This window comes from Camelus bactrianus, chromosome 30 (assembly GCF_048773025.1).
Source record: "Camelus bactrianus isolate YW-2024 breed Bactrian camel chromosome 30, ASM4877302v1, whole genome shotgun sequence".
Lineage (NCBI taxonomy): Eukaryota > Metazoa > Chordata > Mammalia > Artiodactyla > Camelidae > Camelus > Camelus bactrianus.
Genome location: NC_133568.1, coordinates 24,531,484 through 24,549,916, shown reverse-complemented (window position 1 = coordinate 24,549,916; position 18,433 = coordinate 24,531,484). Strand labels below are relative to the sequence as shown.

Sequence of the window (18,433 nt, the reverse complement as noted above, 5' to 3'; positions counted from 1 at the left end):
TGAGGAAGGGTAGTTGCTCTTCACTCAGAGGGAAAATTAGAGGTTGATGTCATGGTCCTTTAATTCTCTGAAAATAATTTATTCCCTAGGACCTTCTTGCTGTAAAACAGGGAAAGGTTTCTGAAATGCAAAGAGTATAAAATTGATTTGCACAAAGAAAGTTGACCTTTGAAAACCTGGAATAATGTTAGCATACCAATATCCACTTGGTGCCTATTTCAGGCATTCGGGAAAGTTCAACAAACTTTAAGCCACCCCTGTTCCCAGTGGTCCCCCAGAGCTACAGGCGTTTTATACATGTTTATCAACACAACCTCGGTCTTTCCCTTGAAAGGTGGATCTACTTACAAGAACAAGCATCCTCCGTTATACATGACTGGTGTAACATGACATTTCAACATGCAAAGCATAGAGATTTGTTATTTCTTTAAGTCTAATTTGGAATGTGTGCATACAAGATGTAAGTACACAGTGGATAATTTACATGATGCGATGCTTGAATGTACAAAGCACCTCTACATGTTTTATTTACAGCCACCCCCATGGCCACCTTTGGGTTGATTTTATCATCATTTTGCTGTTGCCTAAAAAAGTGTCTGAGAGGCCAAGTGTCTCATGTTGAGATCTTCCAGGGAAAATAATTAGAAGAAAGAACTTAGGTTCTTAGGCCTCCCTCCTCAATCTCTGTTTTTGCTTTGTTTTGTTTTGTTCTTCCCAGCGAATCAGTGTCTAATGTGGGACAAAGGTTGGATATTTGCTTTGCACTGTGAGTCAAAACTTGGACTCGCCCTGATAATGCTGCGTCTGTCAGCTCACGCGTATCCATCCTGGGGGGCCTCTCACACTGTGGATAGCCCATCTGTACATAGAAGGAGACCGAATATTCCTCCTCCTCTCGTTAATGGCGGAAGACAGGAAGAATAGCTTTCACTGGTATCGACCATGAACGTACCCAGGTCTGGCTGGAGGGTCAGGATCTGTGACTTCTTCCCCCAGCATGTTTTTTGGTCCAGACATTTAGGTTCTGAGCTACTTGATTTCCCCAGTCCCTAACCCTACCCCTGACTCTAATCGAGGAGAAAAAGCAGATTTTAATGTCTGCTCCTGCCCGCCTGGCCCTGAAGGAAGGGCCTGGCAGCATTTCTATCCTGTGCCTTTCTAAGCGTTCAAAACTCAGCCATAAATACTAGTCATTGGTAGAAACGTAGCCTGGAGGGTTGTGGTCATGGAGTAAATTATTCATTTATACGTCTCACTTGTGGGCTTTAAATTGTTTTAACTGTATTTATCTTTTCTGATAGGAAGGAAAATAATGGCTTTGTGGGTCACGACACTTTTGTCCTCCTATGAATCAACACAGCGGTGGGGACGAAGGGCAGAAAAAAATCAGCAAAAAGTGGCTGCCGAGAATAGACAATAATTCTTCTTTAAGAGAGGGCTTGAGGGTTGCCATCACTCAACCTAAGACCCTTTAGCAGAACTTAGGGAAAAGTGAACGGTATGAACTATTGATTCACTCCCTAAAGCATCCACACCCATTTGCTTTCCCTTTCTGTTCCTGGTTTTGGCCACACAGAGCCCAGCAAGTTGTGTGGTTACACCCGCCCGGTCCTCGTGCTGATCCTTCACAGTAACGCAGCGGAAAGGGTGGGAGGCAGGGAAAGAACGGAAAAAAAGTAGGATTGGCCATAGGCTGGGCTGTTCCAGATTGTAACGTCTCTGGAGTGTGGTTGAATCTCCACCAGTCCCATGCTTTTTGTTTTTACCCACCATTTTGTCTATAATGCCAGGTAGGTATGTAGTGTGCCTTGAAATACTCTGTGTTAAAAGATGCGTGAATAAATGGATCTCCGTCCACCAGGTCGCACATTACTAGAAGAGTTTAAAAAAAGGCAACGTATTTCACATTAAAGAGCACATTTGAAATTTGGATTTTGGACTTATAATTGAGCAGTGTGAAACAAATGACCATAGTTGTGAGTGGTTTCTACTTACTTCGTATAATTTAGAGCTTAATAAAGAATGCCATCTTAGTTCTCAAGGGTTCTGAGTACACTTCTGCAGAGAGACTCTCTACAGCCCTCACCGTAAATGTAACCACTGAAAATCGGCAGTGTATTCTGTTTTAAGCATGCAGACGTTTACATTTTTGTACTACTTTTTTTCTGATTAATTAAGAGCAATACATCATATAGAATATTTGAAAAATACCAGAAAGCCTAAAGGTACAACTGTTTTTAATTCTACTCCCTGAAGATCATCACTTTAAAATGTTGGCATGTTGTTGCCCTGCTGGCTTTTTTCTCCTAAGTTCTAGACTTGATTATAGATTATAGATTATTGAGATATGGTAGCATACACAATTGTGAATTCTGGTTTTGACATTTTATGGAACGTTCTAGCTTAATAGTCAGCAGTTTTCCATTTCATTGGAATTCTTTACCCTCATCATTCTAGTGTCTGCAGCTGTGTTTCTCAAAGAGGTGGCCCCAGACCAGCATCCTAGGGAGCTGCAAATTCTGGGACCCACCCCAATATACTGAATCAGAAACTCTGAGGGGGGTGCCCAGCAACCGGTGGTTTAGCAGCCCCCAGGTGATCCTGGTGCAAATGACATTTGAGAACGTCAGCTGTGTAGTCTTGCTTCTAGTCTGTTGTTGGGCAATAAGGATTGTCTTTTTGCTGTTGTAAGTGTTTCACAAATCTCTTTGTTCACGTTTCTGAGCATTTCTTTGGAAAAAGGTAATTAATTAAGCGTGCGAGCGGTTAGTGAAAGAGCACAGAGAGTGATTTCCTCCCCGGGACAGCTTGCCGCAGGTTTTCCACCCCAAATAGAGCTTGAGGTTGTCCATCTCACCACCGTCTTCCTCTCATGCAAACTTGTTCTTTAAGTGCTTTTGGTTAATAAGTTGTTTGTATTCTCCGTATTGTTTTATAGAGTTTTCCTTACTAGCAAGCGTAAGTTAAAGATACTAACCAATGTTTTGTCTTTACATGTTGTTTGTGATGATTTTGACCTACAGATATTTTTCATTTTGACCTGGTCAATCCTAATGTTTGGTTATTTGTATAAATTGGTAGTTTCTCATTCCAGAGACTAAGTAATACTCTCTTACATTTTCTTCTAATGCTTACATTTAAAAACTTAGAGCTCTATAGTCCACCCATCAGATTGGGTGTTTTTTGTTTGTTTGTTTGTTTTTGGCTGTAATTAAGATCTAAATAGTACTTCAGAAAGTAGTTAAATAATTTTCCCAGAATAGTGTCAATGAATTTTTTGATCATAACTTTCATTTTTTTCCACCATGGTTGCCTGTTTGATTTAATCTTAGTGTCTACTATATTCAAATTATGTTGGTAAAACAAATGTCCTTTTATAGTCCCGTGTTATAATACAAAATAATTTCAGGTATTTTGTTTACTTTAAATAACGTGCTAAGAACTTAAAAAGATTAATTTCTTATTGGATGGGGAGAACATTTCATTGCTCCTTTTGCATGGGTGGTTCAATGCATTTTTGTTGTGAATAAATTTAGCTTTTCTTCTCGCCATCATATTTGGACAAAACCCCATCTCAGACTCTATGTAAAGACCTTTCTTTAAAGTGTTCATATATATATATATATATATATATATTTTTTTTTTTTTACTTTTATCCGCCTTACAGGTTAAACAAATTTTAAAAATAGAAATAATGTTTCATATTTGACTTAGTTTCTCTTTGCAGTAAACCTGACAAAAGAATGAGTGGAGTAGACTTTGAGCTCTTGTCATGAAAAAATCCCAACCATATAGTAGGTCAGGAAGGAGGAAGTCATCTGAATGGAAGATTGGGGAGAGTCCTGTGAAAAGCATGGTTTTCAGGTTGTCATAGGATTCCAGACAGCTTGGGAGTCAGGGTACAAGCACTTGATCTTTGATTTCAAGAGGGAGAAGAGCTGTGCTGTTCTCTGCTGGAGCCTTCCCCTTGCCCGCAGGAGGGGAGCCCGGAAAATCTGCTGCCTAAAGAGAGATGCCATGAAGATGGCTCCTCGGTTTCAGTTCAGTCCCATTTCCATCAACATAGCACAGACTAAGGGAGTTTCTTCTCCTCGCGAGGAGCTCTGTGGGTGGCGGTGGGTGAGCTGTGCTGTGGGCAGGAGGACGTTTTAAAGATGAAATGGCCCCTGACCTTCCCGGGATCTCCCTCCAGAGGTGACATTGCCCTGGTGGCTCATGGCTCATTTGAATATTGCCCCATTAGGCTCTTCTCACAACTCTGTGATGTAATTGGAAGTGTCACCATCACTTGACAGATGGAGGAAGGCGTGCAGAGAAGTTTAGGAGTTCGCTGGAGGTCAAACAGCTAAATAGTGAAAGAATCAGGTTGAGAATTTCAGATTCTTGGACCATTGTTCTTTCCAGTTAAGCACTGAGTTAGAGTAATGTATTCTTCCTGATGATTTTTTGTCATTATCCTTAATTGAGTAGATGATTTTTCTTAAACAAAATTCTACTTTTAAACAACACAGGTACATATTGTTGTGTCTTGGATGTACTTAACGTGTCAGAACTAATAAGTAATCTTAATTTATATACTATTTTATAGGGTTTTTTCCTACCAAAGATTCTGTGCCTGTGACTGGGGAGCCTATTAGAATGAAATCATATCTGTCTTGAACATAGACTTTCTGTTCTTGTTCTTCTTAAGGTGTGAAACCCAACTGGGTTGAGAAACGAATGAAAATCTGTGGGGAGTCAGACATGTTTAGGAGACTCCGAAAAAGCAAGTCTTTTTCCTCTGTCTCGTCCTATTTCTTGTTGAATTCTTTGTTGGTTTTACATTGTTACTTCTGATGATTAATGTAGCCTCCCCTGATTTTCCCACCTTCCTTTCTTTTCTGGCTTGAGCTGAATTCCTGATCCCTCCTATGTATCTTTTTCCCTCCTAGGTGAACACAATATCCAGAATTTCCTCTTCGCGGCTGGAGGGGCAGGTTTGTTGTTGCTGTTGGTTATCCTCATTACCACCATCATAGTCATTCTTCTTAAGAGGTGAGTACTGCAACTCCTACTGGATCTGGATTCCCCCAAGTAATTCTGAGTAATTCTGATGTTGGAGTTTCTCTGTTAACAACCCAGTAGTTGGTCAAGCTGTCTTAGCATGCACATGCAGTTTTTTGAGTGCTGTTCTTACAGGTCAGGGAGGAGAAGTAGTCATGGTGATGTTGGACGAGAAAGCTGGAGTAAGTAGTTCATTTCAGAACCAGTAGGAGTGGGCAGCCTGCCCCCGTATAACAAAGCTTTCACAGTGGGGGCAGATGACTGCCTGAGGCCCCTGCTCTGTTTGCCTCCATATTGTCTTCTTCTTCCTGCCAAGGAAAGAGGCTGTCAGGTGTTGGGTAGGAGTGTGTGTGTGACAAAGAGAGACACAGAGAGAGATGGATTCTGAGGAGAAGACCGGGGTTGAAGAGTAATAATATGTTCATTTATTCATGCATCAGATATTTATTGTGACAGTGCTGAACAAGATGTAATGGAGCACACAATCTAATAAGCAAAACACTTGGTTTTTAAATGGTTGTATATTCTCTGAAGCAAGCAATGGAGTTGACGTTGTTATAAATTATTGAGATGATGGAATTGGGAGGGGCTCCCCTGGAGAGAGCAGGTGGCTGCTTGGCCTTTACTGAAGCTTCCCGCGTTTACTGTCTTGGGCACACGAGGGAGTGTCCTAGGATGCTCTTGGCTGACTCTCTCTTCCCTTCCTAGCTGGCCCGTGTTCGCTCACTCACTGCTCTAGGTATTTGCTGCAATCTTAGTTTAGTCACGTTGGGTTGGAATGATTCCTTATACTTGGGGTCCAGCTGGTGTTAAGGGAAGACGGAGCCCAGCTTTCAATGTCCACATTGTGAATGTCTGACACACTGTGGACACCTACTGTGTGTTTGTTGAGTGAGCAGAATCCGTCTCACTCTTCTCCCCCAGCAACACACGTGCGCACACACACTCATGCGAGCACACTTACTGGTAGGGTCTCCAGGTTTCTCATCCTGTCTCCACATCCTTAGCCTGTACCTCCTCCGAGGCTCTGGCCACCACTCGCCTGATTTAAGCGATACCCGCTAGTCTGCTCTCTGCTCCCATATCTCCTCTCTTCCTAACCCATCTGGTTCTTCCTGGTTCCTCTTCTAAAAGTTAGACTGCCCATGCCATCTCCCTGTTTAAAACCCATTATTCTCTTTCCACTGCCGCCGGAATAATGCCCAGACTCATTAACCCTGTAGCACAGGTGCCCCTTGTCTGACCCAGCCCAATGAATCTGACCCGTCCTAATATTCGTTCATATTCTCTACATTACTTACTCCCCTGATGTTGACAAACTTTATTAAAACTACAGCTTCTATTCTGTGAGCACACCCAACTCTCCCCATTTGTTATACCACCAAAATGCTGATCCCCCCCGTATTTGGCCTTAATCCTGTGACCCGTTCAAGGTGTAGGACACACGTCCCCTCTAGGAGGCTGTCCTGATTCTCTCCCTGCAAGTAGACGTGATGTCACCATCTGGAATCGCGGTGCACTTCTCACCCACGGCACCTCGCAGCCTGCTGGGTAGTTCAGTCATTTCCATGCCGGTCTTCCCTTCTGCTCTTCATGGCAGGGATTGTGTTGTATTCATTTTTAGTGTTTGATAGCATTTAACGTGAACCTTTCCAAAATAACGAATGGCCCATAAGCATTTGTCTAATTAAATTGAAACATGAAGCTGTCGCCGTTCCTTTCTCCCCATGACGGCTGCCCTCCAGTCTTTCCCTGGTCGGAAACTAGCAAATTGATGTAAGGAACCCAGGATATTTGTGACACTGAGGATTTCTCTATGCCTCACCTTGGTTGATAAAAAATGCACCGAGGGCAGGTCTGACTGCAGGAGCGCCTGGGAGCACAGGGACGCGCCTACGTTCCCCAGTGAGTGACAGGACCGACCTCTGGAGGGTCACAGATGTTGGACATGATGGATTTAGCTTCATGAAAATGCATCACTTCCACATGAAGAGCCAAATTGAACTGTAGACTGTGCTGTCCCACTTGGTTAAAGGTGATAAAAAGGATTAGTGGACTTGAATGCATAATCGCAGCTGAGCCCCACGAAGGAAAACACTTGTTCTCCCCACCTTGTCACCAGTATCAGTTTGTGGTTGTTTCTTAGGATAGAAACGGCTTGGAAAATGACGTTAAGGCTTAAACAATGACCTTCTGAACCCTGTCTTCGCAAACGTTTAAAATAATCCCACAGCCTCAGCTTCGAATGTGCTGACATGGAGAGAAGCCAAAATAAATCTCAGGGCGTCTGAATGGAACTAAATGCTTCCTTCAGCCCTGGCACCAGCAGCCTGTGTGCACCAGGCATCTGGGGCGCAGGGCTGTCGTTTCCAGGAGACCAGAACGGGAACACCCTTAAGTGAACGTGCTGGAGAAAATGCTCAGCGTTGGGTCTGTAGATTGATACCTGAGTTTGCAGGAGGAGTTGTAATATTTAGTGAGCAAAATGTTAGGCACTTATTTTCACATTTGTTGTCGATTTTGAGTGTCTTGGTTTGCCTGGGACTTAGCCAGTTTCAGTACTGGACGTTCCTCATCCCAGGGAGAACAGGTTTTCTGTTTCTTAATTTTTTATCTGTATGAGATGATGGCTCTTCCCTAAACGTACTGTGACAGTCATTTCATCATATGTAGGTCAGATCACAATGCTGTACACCTTAAACTTACACAGGGTCACACGTCAATTCTATCAGAAAAACTAGGAGGAAAAAAATCATGTTCTCTTTTCATCATCACATTGTATACTCTAAGCTTATGTTAAAATATATATATATATTCACATATGCATATATGCATGTGTGTGTGTATATATATATATATATATATATATATATATACTTGGACCTATTTGGGAAAGATAACTTTATATTATGATGTAACAATCCTTGTGGACCATGATTTAACAAAAGATCGAAGGCCATAGACGTGTGTCTGTTTCCTCACTCATGTAAAGAGGATCATGCTTGCATCTATGTCATCGATTTCTCATGAGGAATAAGTAATTTATATAAAAGACCTTAGAAGTATGACTTGCACATAGTAAACTGACATATAAGGTGAGTAAATAAATTAACTACTTAAGCAATACTTACTAAGTAAATAAATAAGTGCACATAGAATAAGGGGTTGTGGCTCTGCTGACATGGGAGGAGGATTTCATAGCAACCGGAGGAGACCGGCAGAGTCGGCATCGATCACCTGGACAACTTTTCCTCACAGACAGACCATCTTGCCTGGTTCTCAAAACTTCCATGAAGGAACTGCAGCCTCATCTTACAAAGAAAGGACTCTGTGTTTCTGTATCTGGCCCATCTCCTCTGTGGCTCAACAGGAATCTTTTCTTCGAGGGAATGAGAATAGTCACCATCTCCCCATCATAACCTGATGCCCTTGGATGTAGTTACATCATCTTTGCTTTCAGTTACATTACACGCCTTTCTTCTTCTCTTGTATTGTCTTTTCGAAGATTCCTCCTGAAGTTAGGGTTTTGTAAGTTTTGCTGGGACTGTGGTGAGTTTATTGAATAGTGTGGCTTCACATGGTCCTTTCGGCTGCAGCCACGTGACTTCAGAAGCAGTGAGCTTAGTGGTCAAGATGGAGGACCGTGAATTCAAATCCCGCCACCACTGCCAACCAACCATGTGATCTGGGGCAAATGACTCTTCCTCTCTGTGCCTGAGTTCCCCAGTTACTTAAATACAGAGTTTTTGATGACATCCTGAAATAATCCATACAGGCAGGTTTAGTAAAACACCTGGAAAGTTCTATAAAGCTTCATTATACTGTCACTGCCATCCAAGAAATTACACTGTTGGCATTTAAAGGGAAGTTTAAATTGTGGGGAATCTCTAAGTCAGACTATTTGGAGAAGGCTGTAAGCCCTTTATATAACAACCCGCCGTGAGCCATCCTTTAGTAAACTCACTGAGATGAATTACTAAGGTGCACTGGCTGGATATCCGTTTAGTTGCCTTCACTAACTGAGTACATTGGAGAAGGTAGGGAAAATGAAAAAAAATTAGGTCAGTAGGATTTGGGTGAGTGTGTATAAAGCCACTATGGATAGCTGCTGCCACGTCATTAGTGAGGGCACGTGGCCTGGGGGACAGGGGAGGCAGAGAGCGTTTGAAGTGGAGCTAGTGCCGGAGTGACCCTCTGACACCTCTCTTGCGTATGTTTTCCCAGAAGGAAGAGACAGAAAAGAGGCCTCTTTAAAGAGCATTGGGACACACAGAATAAGGTAAGTTTTCTCAGAGTTATCATTTCCCCCCCTTCTGTGCATCATAAATGTCTGGTAAAGTCAGTGCATTTTGCAGTTAGCAGTCTTCTCTTTTATCTTCCTCTCAATAACCTGGCCATGCAGCGGCCTGTTGTTCGAGTATCAGCGCCTTGATGAAACATTTATCTCCTGAACTCTTCTATTATTCATACGCTTCGATGCTGTTTGTTCTTCCTTCATATAAATAAAGGCACAATTGCACTACGTAATCATAAGCAACGTTGTGCTCTACCAAAACCTGAATTAGCTTCCTAGGACTGCAGCAACAAATCTACCACAAAGCGGGTGACTTGAAACAACAGAAGTCTGTTCTGTCACAGTCCTGGAGGGTTAAAGTGCAAACTCAAGGTCTCAGCAGGATCCGTTTCCTCCTGGGATGGGAATCTGTTCTGTGCTCGTCTCCTTGCTGCCGATGGGTGTCGGCACTCCTTGGCATGCCTTGGCTTGTGGACACATCACTCCAGTCTCTTCCTCTGTCTTCACATCCTTCCGTGTGTGTCCTTTTGGCAAAGGGCCCACTTTACATCAGTATGACCTCATCTCAGCTAATTACAACCTCACAACCCTATTTCCAAATAAGGTCGCATTAATGAAGGTCTGGGAAGGACATACATTTAGGGAGACATACTCTCTGACACTATTATCTCTGAGGCATGATAATATTTTGGTGTCGTGAAGTTATTGTGAGGATTAAATTAAATTAAACTACAGAAAAGACCTGAAGCATAGTAAGCACATAGAAGGACGTGGTGCAGGATATTCTTTATTGTTACCATGTTTGGATTAATGTGTTAATTAAAGGATCCTCCAAGTATAAAGCTAAAGACCTTTCTGCTGGGCTGCAGGAGTCTGGGCAACTGTGACATTGTTCTCCTCGCTCTTCCTTGCTCCTGTCCCTTGCTGTTTAATTGAAAGAGGAGAAAAGACCTTCTGGGTTTGCAGATAAGAAGGATGCTTATTTCCATGCTCATCGTCTCCATGACAGGTCAAATAGTCTTGTTAGCACATACTCTGTTTACAAAGTTTTGCAATCAAACATTTCCCCCCGGTGTTATCTAAAATTACATCCATTTCTCTTCAATTTAATTATTTGCTGTTGAATTCTGTGTGGCCAAGACAAGTATGAAAAAGTTTCTGACGGTCCAATGTGTGTGCTTCACACTTCTTAATAATCTATTAGTTTAACTTTCCTCTTCTATGAAGTAGCTACACTTTGCAAAACAATTTTTTTTTTCTGCATAACTCATGGTTTCCTTTTTGGCACCAAGTGCAAAGGCTTGAGAAGTCTGGCCTTGTTTGATCTGTTGCTCCAGCACACAAGGAAAATGTTCTGTCACATACAATTTCTGCATCCCTCTCTGTCCTTAGCTGTTGTCCACTCAAGCCAATCCAAAGCCAAGTTTATTGCCGTGAATTTCAGGGCAGGAAAGGCGCTTTGCAGCTTCCTACATTCAGTATTCAACCCTTCCAGGCTTTTGTAGAATAATGATACTTTGAATGATGATTAGAAAATTAGATAGTAGGCTGGTCTGTGAAAGATAAAAAAGTTAGACTTACTTGCTTTTTTAAGAGGGAAGAGTTTAAGCAAACTCTATAGCTAACAGTGGTACTTGAATTTTCCTTTTGCTTTCTCCTTGGAAACACAAAAACCACTCTAAATTTTCAAACTGCTCACCAAAAGACCCCTCTCTCCCTCTCCTTCTCTTCCCTTCAATTTCCCTCTCTCTCCCTCTCCCCCTTTCTCTCTTATGCCTACATCTTTTCTGTCACATGCTTACATACAGGTGGGCAAAGTGCCTCGATTAAGGTAGAGAAGATTAATGATTATATAACATCATCTTGAAAGTGAATGTCCATTTGTTTTTGTAATTTTAAAATTGTGTTCAGTTCCTTATTTTTAAGCCAGGACACTGGGTACTTAAAAAATATTTCTTTAGCAATACATCCATTCAACAGAAATTATTGATTATCCACTATGGGAAATACTATACTAAACTTTCCAAATAAAAAAATGAGAATAATTGTTCTCTTTGAAATAGCCTAACATCGGGGGAAGGAGTTTTACATCTGAACAGGTAATTTGTAACACAATATATCAAGTGATAATCACGACTAGGTTTCTGTTATATCTCATTCAGAGCCCGGCAAATCAAGAATGTAATTTCTCACAGAAGTTCAATACAATAAGAAGAGTGTTTTATGAAATCAATTGTAATAGAAACTTGAGATGTATCATGGTTGAACTGAGGAGAGATTTCTGATTTGAGTGTCTTTATTAACTGCTGAAATGCAGTGAATTACTGACACCCTCTGTGTTTGTCTTTCTAGGCAGCCAACAACTACAGAAATCCTGTCTCTACCAATCAACCGTCAGATGGTGCAGGAGAGGATGTTTATGTCAACTACCCAACCTTCTCTCGTAGACCAAAGACTAGAGTCTAAGTTTTTGTCTTGATCTGAGCAAACTAATGATGTCTATTACGTACGTGAATCTTTATACAATTTCATGCCACTACTCAGTGTCTACCTTGGATACTGATTGACCAAATTTATTTCATTTGATGGGAAAAATACTGCATTACCTAGAGAGCATTCTTAACGGCAATGCTTTAGAAGACCTGACGCTAATTAGCTTAAATCATGTTAAATGAATCATGTGATGGGACACTCCAGGGGACATCAAGCATCAGGCAAGGGAGATGGACCAGGGCTTCAATACTGTGTCTAGAGTGAAGTGTGGCTATTAGACAGTCTCTGGACCCCCTTTCGCATTGTTAGATCCACTTCCTCGGTGTTAGCCTAACTCTCACTCAGGCTCTTCCCTTGTGTTTCCAAGATGACGGCAATTCATAATCCTTGTTTCTGTCCGGTGGAGAGTTTGCTCTAATAGAGCAAACACATTTGGTTATTTGCCCGTCGGTAAACAGTCCTCATGGCCAGAAAGGATGAAATGGCTTCAGTCAACGAAGGGTTCACCTCTAGAGCTACGGAGGAGTGGGGCCAAAGCACATTACTGGGAAATTCACAGCGTTATTAGAAGAAGGAAAGGAGAGCCTGGAAGCTGGGCTGGTCACCAACGAACATGGATGGCAGTGACCTTCCAAGATGTCTCCCATTAGCCAACTGCAAAGAAGAGGGCAGATCTAGGTTCGCTCTCTCTTCCCAACCTGCTCTATCAGTTTAGTCCAGAAGAGGATTTGGCCGTCGAATGGCTGAATGGTCAGGATGCAGAAAATGTGACAGAGAGATCTCTTCCTTTTCTATTCTCAAATAAATTCATTTCTGATTCCATATAGAATCTCACTATCTCTGGTCTAGCCTTATGAGCAAGAGTGGTAGATGGTTCAATAATAACAATTTTTTGATACTGAATTTTGTTCCACTTTTGAGGATTATTTTTAATATATAAGTTCTCTCAAAAGAATAAGGTACCTAGAAATTATTACTTTTTAAAAAAATTATGCAAAATTTAAATATAAGGAAAAGAATGATAGTTGGTAGTGGAGGCATAGGAGGAATAGGATAGAAAAGTGAGGGGGGAAGAGCATTGGGAGGGAGGTTATAGGGAAGGAGGAAGAGGGATCAAAGAACGGGAAGGTGCAAAGAGACACTTACCTTGCTTCAGAGTTTGGCCAAAGACACTGTTTTGCCAAATGACATCACTGACAGAGCAATTAGAGACCATGCCTGCCATTGTCCAAATTCTAGCTGGAGGTGAACAGTGAAAAGCATTTGTGAAACTCGGTCATGGTCATGGTCACGGTCACCTGGAAACCGCAGTGTTCCGTAATGACCAAATACAATGATCATTCATGTCTCGAATACTCATTACTCATCTTTAAAAGAGCCTCATTTCTAAAAGATTCGTCACAAAAGCTGTATCGAGGTTCAGAGTTGGAGACTTTTCATGATAATCTTAAGTGAACCAAAACCAAACTCTCATGTTGTCTAGACAGATTCTTAAGCTACGATTTACAGTTTTAGCAAGTCACTGGATATTTTATGATTCTACCCTTAAATATCATGCATGTCAAATAGTGCAATTATTCTGTGAATTACAGAAATTGTGAGTGCCCCCACCTGTTTCAGAAGGGAAAAATAAAAATGACCACTTCCCAGGTTGTACTTATGTACATGCAAGGAGGGTTAGCTTTCATTTTTATTTTGGTTGCTTATACATCTTTATATTTGAATTCAAGAAGTGTTTCCACAAATATGTTTGTAACAAAGTTGGAAGGCAATTTTATAAAAAAAAAAAATCTACTGTTTTGTTAACTATATCAGATCTGTGGAAGTTTCCATGGCTGAATCTATCAGTTTGCATGGTGAAGTTTATCCTGTAGAAGATAAATGACTTCTTTCTCCTAAAAGTTAATCAAAAGATTCCATTCTGGAAGATTCTGATAACAAAATTCTCAATGACTAATATAGGGAAGGAGTAAAACATTTCTACCATTGCAATATGGGAAAGGTACATCTCACTGTAACAGAGACAATGATGACAGGGGTGTGAATGGTACAGTCAGATGCCACCGTCCTGGTGGCTTTTACTCATGGTTTCAGGGAAGATTTTTGTGGCAAACAGCTTACGTGCTGCAAAGCCTCCAGAACGTTTGAAACTTGTCTCTTTCCCCATGGGTGTTTTTGTCTTTTTTTTAAAATCTCTCATATTCAAAATACTTATAAGAACTATTTACTTTGTCCCTTCTTTTCTATAAAATCTTCCTCTGCAGAGCTCAGGATTTTTGCAGGGATTTGGAACCTTCCTGAGTCCTGCTGACATTTCTCTGACCTCCTCTGCTGATGCAGCCACACTCTCAGCTTTTATGCTGATGAAATTCTGCTCATCATTCTCTTTCTCTGGATGTCTTTAATTAACAAAGCACTTTCATTGTAGCTTCTTTAATATTATACCTAATTTGTTAGAGTTGTGTAACTCTACCTAATACATATATATGTATGTATATAGAGGGAGAACTATGCCTATGTACCCATATATAATACTATATATACTACAGAGTATATATAGTATATGTGTATGTATTTATATATGTATATGTATCTATGTACAGGCATATTTTTTCCCCTAATCTGTTGTACCTACTATTCCAGTTGTTACTAAGGAAATAGGTCAAAACAGGTCCACAGAATGAAAGGTCAGAGTTGAGTTAAATTATGTTTTAAATCTTTTTTGCAAGGTGCTATTTAGGGAACAAGATGCTTCCTGATTCTTTCTTACATCTATAATTTATGTTGATATATAATACATTAAATAAAAATCTATGTTTCCTTTGAACTCCATTATTTTAGTATTTACATGAGGGTTACCAATTTCAGGGAACTGCTCTGTGATGACAAGGTAGGTAAGTCTGTTAAATGTCATTATGAAGTACACAGTTTTGTCAGGGAAACAATACGTCTTATTAACCCACAGTGATTGGGTATTGATTATGTTGTCATCAGAGAGACCTTGAAATATTATCCACAAGCTTTTGTGCATGTTGAGAAAATAGAAAAGGGATTTCATTAACTTGTAATCATACTTGTGGATAGAGGGCAGGTGGATGAGGTTATAATTTTCAGTTACTAAATATTCATATTTATAGAATGTTTTAAGTAATTCAGTTTATTACCAAAAATATTGTACATATACATTTAAAATGCATTGATTTTCAATTTGGAAGATAAAGTAAAAATAATTTTAGTAGTTTTACTTTTATTATAAACACCCAAGTTATGTTTGTTTACTACATTAAATAAAACCTACAGCTGCACTGCAGTAATTCTCCAGATTATGGTAGAGTCCGCGTTGTAATTAGAAATCACTGTAACCAAAATGCTTCTTCTTGATTTTTAATAATGTGCTGTATTTTGTACCGCTTGTATGAAATTTCAGCAAGATTGAAGATATTGTAGAATACAGATACTTACAAAGTATAGATGGAGGTGCTAAAGTGTGAGTACAAAGTTTATGTCCTTTCTACGATAGTGATAAGAAAGTATCTTTGAAAAATATGAAACAATGTAAGCATGCAGCACCATTACTTTATTATCACCATTAGGCCACGATTAGAATGTAGTATCTAGAAAGTGTTTGCCTTTACATTCAGGCTTTTTGCATAAATTAGTATATTTTTCCACTGGTCTGTTTGTTGGCATTATTCTAAGCCAAGTCTCTAGTCTCTTACACATTTATCTGAAAAATAAAAACAAGTGATTTTTTTCTTTGTAAAAGAAACCTTTTCTATTGCTAATGATCCAATAAGCAGAACTGCGGCTTCTAGAATTAACTACAATGTTTTCTTAAACATTTTTACAAATCTTCGATTAGTTTACGTATTATGTTTTTCCAGATTTAAAGCACTAACTATGTTGTAAGGTGTAAGAAAAGATCTAATTTGGGGTTAAGGGTGGTAAATGTCTGGAATAATCCTCAGTTATTACCCATTGTCCTGGTTTGAATTAAAAGTTACATAGTCACCTCCTTAGACCATTTGTTCCAGTTTTATGTGTAATTTCAGACTCCTGGGTTTTGTAGGGCATGTGAATGTTTACCCTGATGTACTGTGTTATGTTGTTTGAATGAATAAAATGTAGAGCTCCAAGATCATTTGTTTTACTTGTCATCAAAGAATATTAGGGGAAACTTCCTGCAGAATAATATTAACATGAAGAGTGAGTTAAATGCAGAAGAAAAATCAAACCAGTGACAGTTTGTAGCTTCTACCTCAATGCAACATTCAGTGCATTTTGTAAGTACATGTAGTTCAAAAAGTGTGCTGCACAAGGGTGTTTTGCAAAAGATAAGTAGTTCCCTGTCCTTCCCATTTTTCTTTCATTGAGACAACAAATTTCACTTCTAATTATTTTTTTACACTTTACTGAATAGCATACTAATATCACTACTAAATTTTTTCAATTTTAGACATTCTTTATTGATTTTGATGTCTTTCTCTCCACAGACTCACCACACACGCAAACCTTTTCTCTTGTGCCCATCCTTCTACGATATTTACATTAAAATTTTGATTATTTCAATATTGGGGGTTTATTGTTTAATGACCTTGACAATGCTTTTCTCAGATGAATCACAGGGTAAAAAGGGATTTTGCATTCTCTCCAGCATCACCTTTTTTTTTTTAACCTACTGCTAATAATTGTCCCTTTTTGTAATTTACTGTTTTTGTATTCACTGTAAATTTATCTCAAGCTCTTCACCAATGGCCTAAATGATCTCTCCAGATCCTCTGTGATGCAGCAGATACACAGACAATCTCATCTTCCTAAACAAGTTACCCCAGAGCTTTGACTTGGGCTCGTAAGCGGTGGTTCTTTCTGCATAGCTGTCATCCTGATGTCTCCCTTCATCCAGAAAAAAAGGAGAGAGGACCATCCTACCTGGAATCAATTCTAGAAAGTTTCCTAGTATACCAGGATATGAGGTTTCAAATGACAAGTATTTAAGCAGTGCCCAGAACAAGGCACAGTAGGAAGCCTGTTGTATTTGGGTTTGTGTCTGTGAAAGTTGAGGGTGTTAGTTGTAAGCATTAGAAGCAGATGCTGACTGTGTTATAGAAGAAACAGTTAATTTATTTGAGTGATACAGATGGTCCACAGCTGTCCTAGGACACTAGTGGAACAAGCTTTGAAAATGGAGAAAATGTGGCAACTCCAGTCGTCCCCAAGCAGGAAACCAGTTTCTTTCTTCACTCTTCAAATTTTTATCTCAACTGATTTTGTATTTTTCCACAACTTAATTCTTAAGATGATCTCTTGTTTAATCACATATTCGTGACAACCTTTTTTCCAGGTATTCAAAAATGCTTTCAGTGAATAAGACAGTTATTCTTTAATCTGATGATTGGTTAAGACTGAACTCTCCAATTGACTCTTAAGTGTTGTTAAAATTTCTACCCACAGCTTTTGATGTGGCTTCAGTTGAGCTAATTTATCTCACTTTTTAATTTTATCATTTCTAATGAAGATCATCAGAAGCCAATTTTTTTTTTTTTAGCTCACATAATAAATGTACAAAGCAATGTCATGTCTCAGTGGCTCCTGGAGACATCCCAGACTCTTCTAGCCTCTCCCTCGTCCTGGGTGTCTGTCTGATCATCACTTCAATGGCTAATGACTAGCTAACCATTATAATCTGGGCTATTGACAAAAATATTATTTTTTTATATGTTTTTACTATGCACTATAATTTTCAAAACAAGTTCTTATCTTCTTCTATTTTAATTTTTGAAACAACTCCAAGATGTAGGCAAGATAAATGTTATTATCCCAACTGACAACTGAGGCAAAAGGGATCCGGAGAAACTGCGTGCCAGGTTGTTTTGTCTACTGGATTAAGAGAGGAACTGTAAAGTACCAGAGTCTCTTTTTCTCTATGGTTATGGGTTAGAATTGGCCAAAATGGAACTTGTATGAGATGTGGGACTTTGAGTTCTGCTCTCTGTAGGTCGTTTTGGACAGTGTGCTGATGGACAGATGGAGAGGATCTGGCAAGTTCCCGCTAGTCTTTACTTGCCTGTATGGCAAGTCCAGCTCTTCCTGACTGCTGCCTTGTCAGCCAACAGTCATCCCAGACGCAGCCACATGTTTGACTGCAGATCCAGAGGCAACGGCTGTCTGGTGGCAACAGCTTCAGAGACTTCTACGAGCTTCCCCTTTATAGCAAGGTGACAGGAAAAAAAGATCAATATATTTTTTAAGTCAATTGCTTTCCTATATACCAGCAATGAACAAAGAGAATTTGAAATTCAAAAGTCAGTATCATTACTATAGCACCAAAAGTATACATATAAAGTGCCTAGCCGTACATCTAACCAAACATGGACAGCCTGTTTGTTTTGTGTCCTATTGTCTCGTTACACTTGCTTGTTAGTTTCAGGTTTGGGGGGTAGTTTCTTTAGTCTTTTCTGCACAGACAATTACGTCTTCTGCAAATAAAGATAGTTTGATGTCTTGCTTTCCAATATTCATGCATTTTGTTTCATTTTCTCATCTTATTCCAGTAGCTTGGATTTCTAGTAAACAGTTGACTAGGAGTGATAAGATAGTCCATTC

The 18,433-nt window shown here is 39.9% G+C and overlaps 1 protein-coding gene across 1 annotated transcript in view; it reads left to right on the top strand.

Moving 5' to 3' along the window:
• CD226 (CD226 molecule) overlaps window positions 1-15,966 on the top strand; it is a 65,655-nt gene extending 49,689 nt beyond the window's left edge. The window contains exons 5-8 of the mRNA XM_074355187.1: window positions 4,932-5,034; window positions 9,268-9,322; window positions 11,690-11,843; window positions 14,095-15,966. Of these exons, the coding sequence (XP_074211288.1) occupies window positions 4,932-5,034; window positions 9,268-9,322; window positions 11,690-11,803 (272 nt within the window). The 3' untranslated portion in view covers window positions 11,804-11,843; window positions 14,095-15,966. The remainder of the gene's footprint in view (window positions 1-4,931; window positions 5,035-9,267; window positions 9,323-11,689; window positions 11,844-14,094) is intronic.
• Window positions 15,967-18,433: the final 2,467 nt, after the last annotated feature.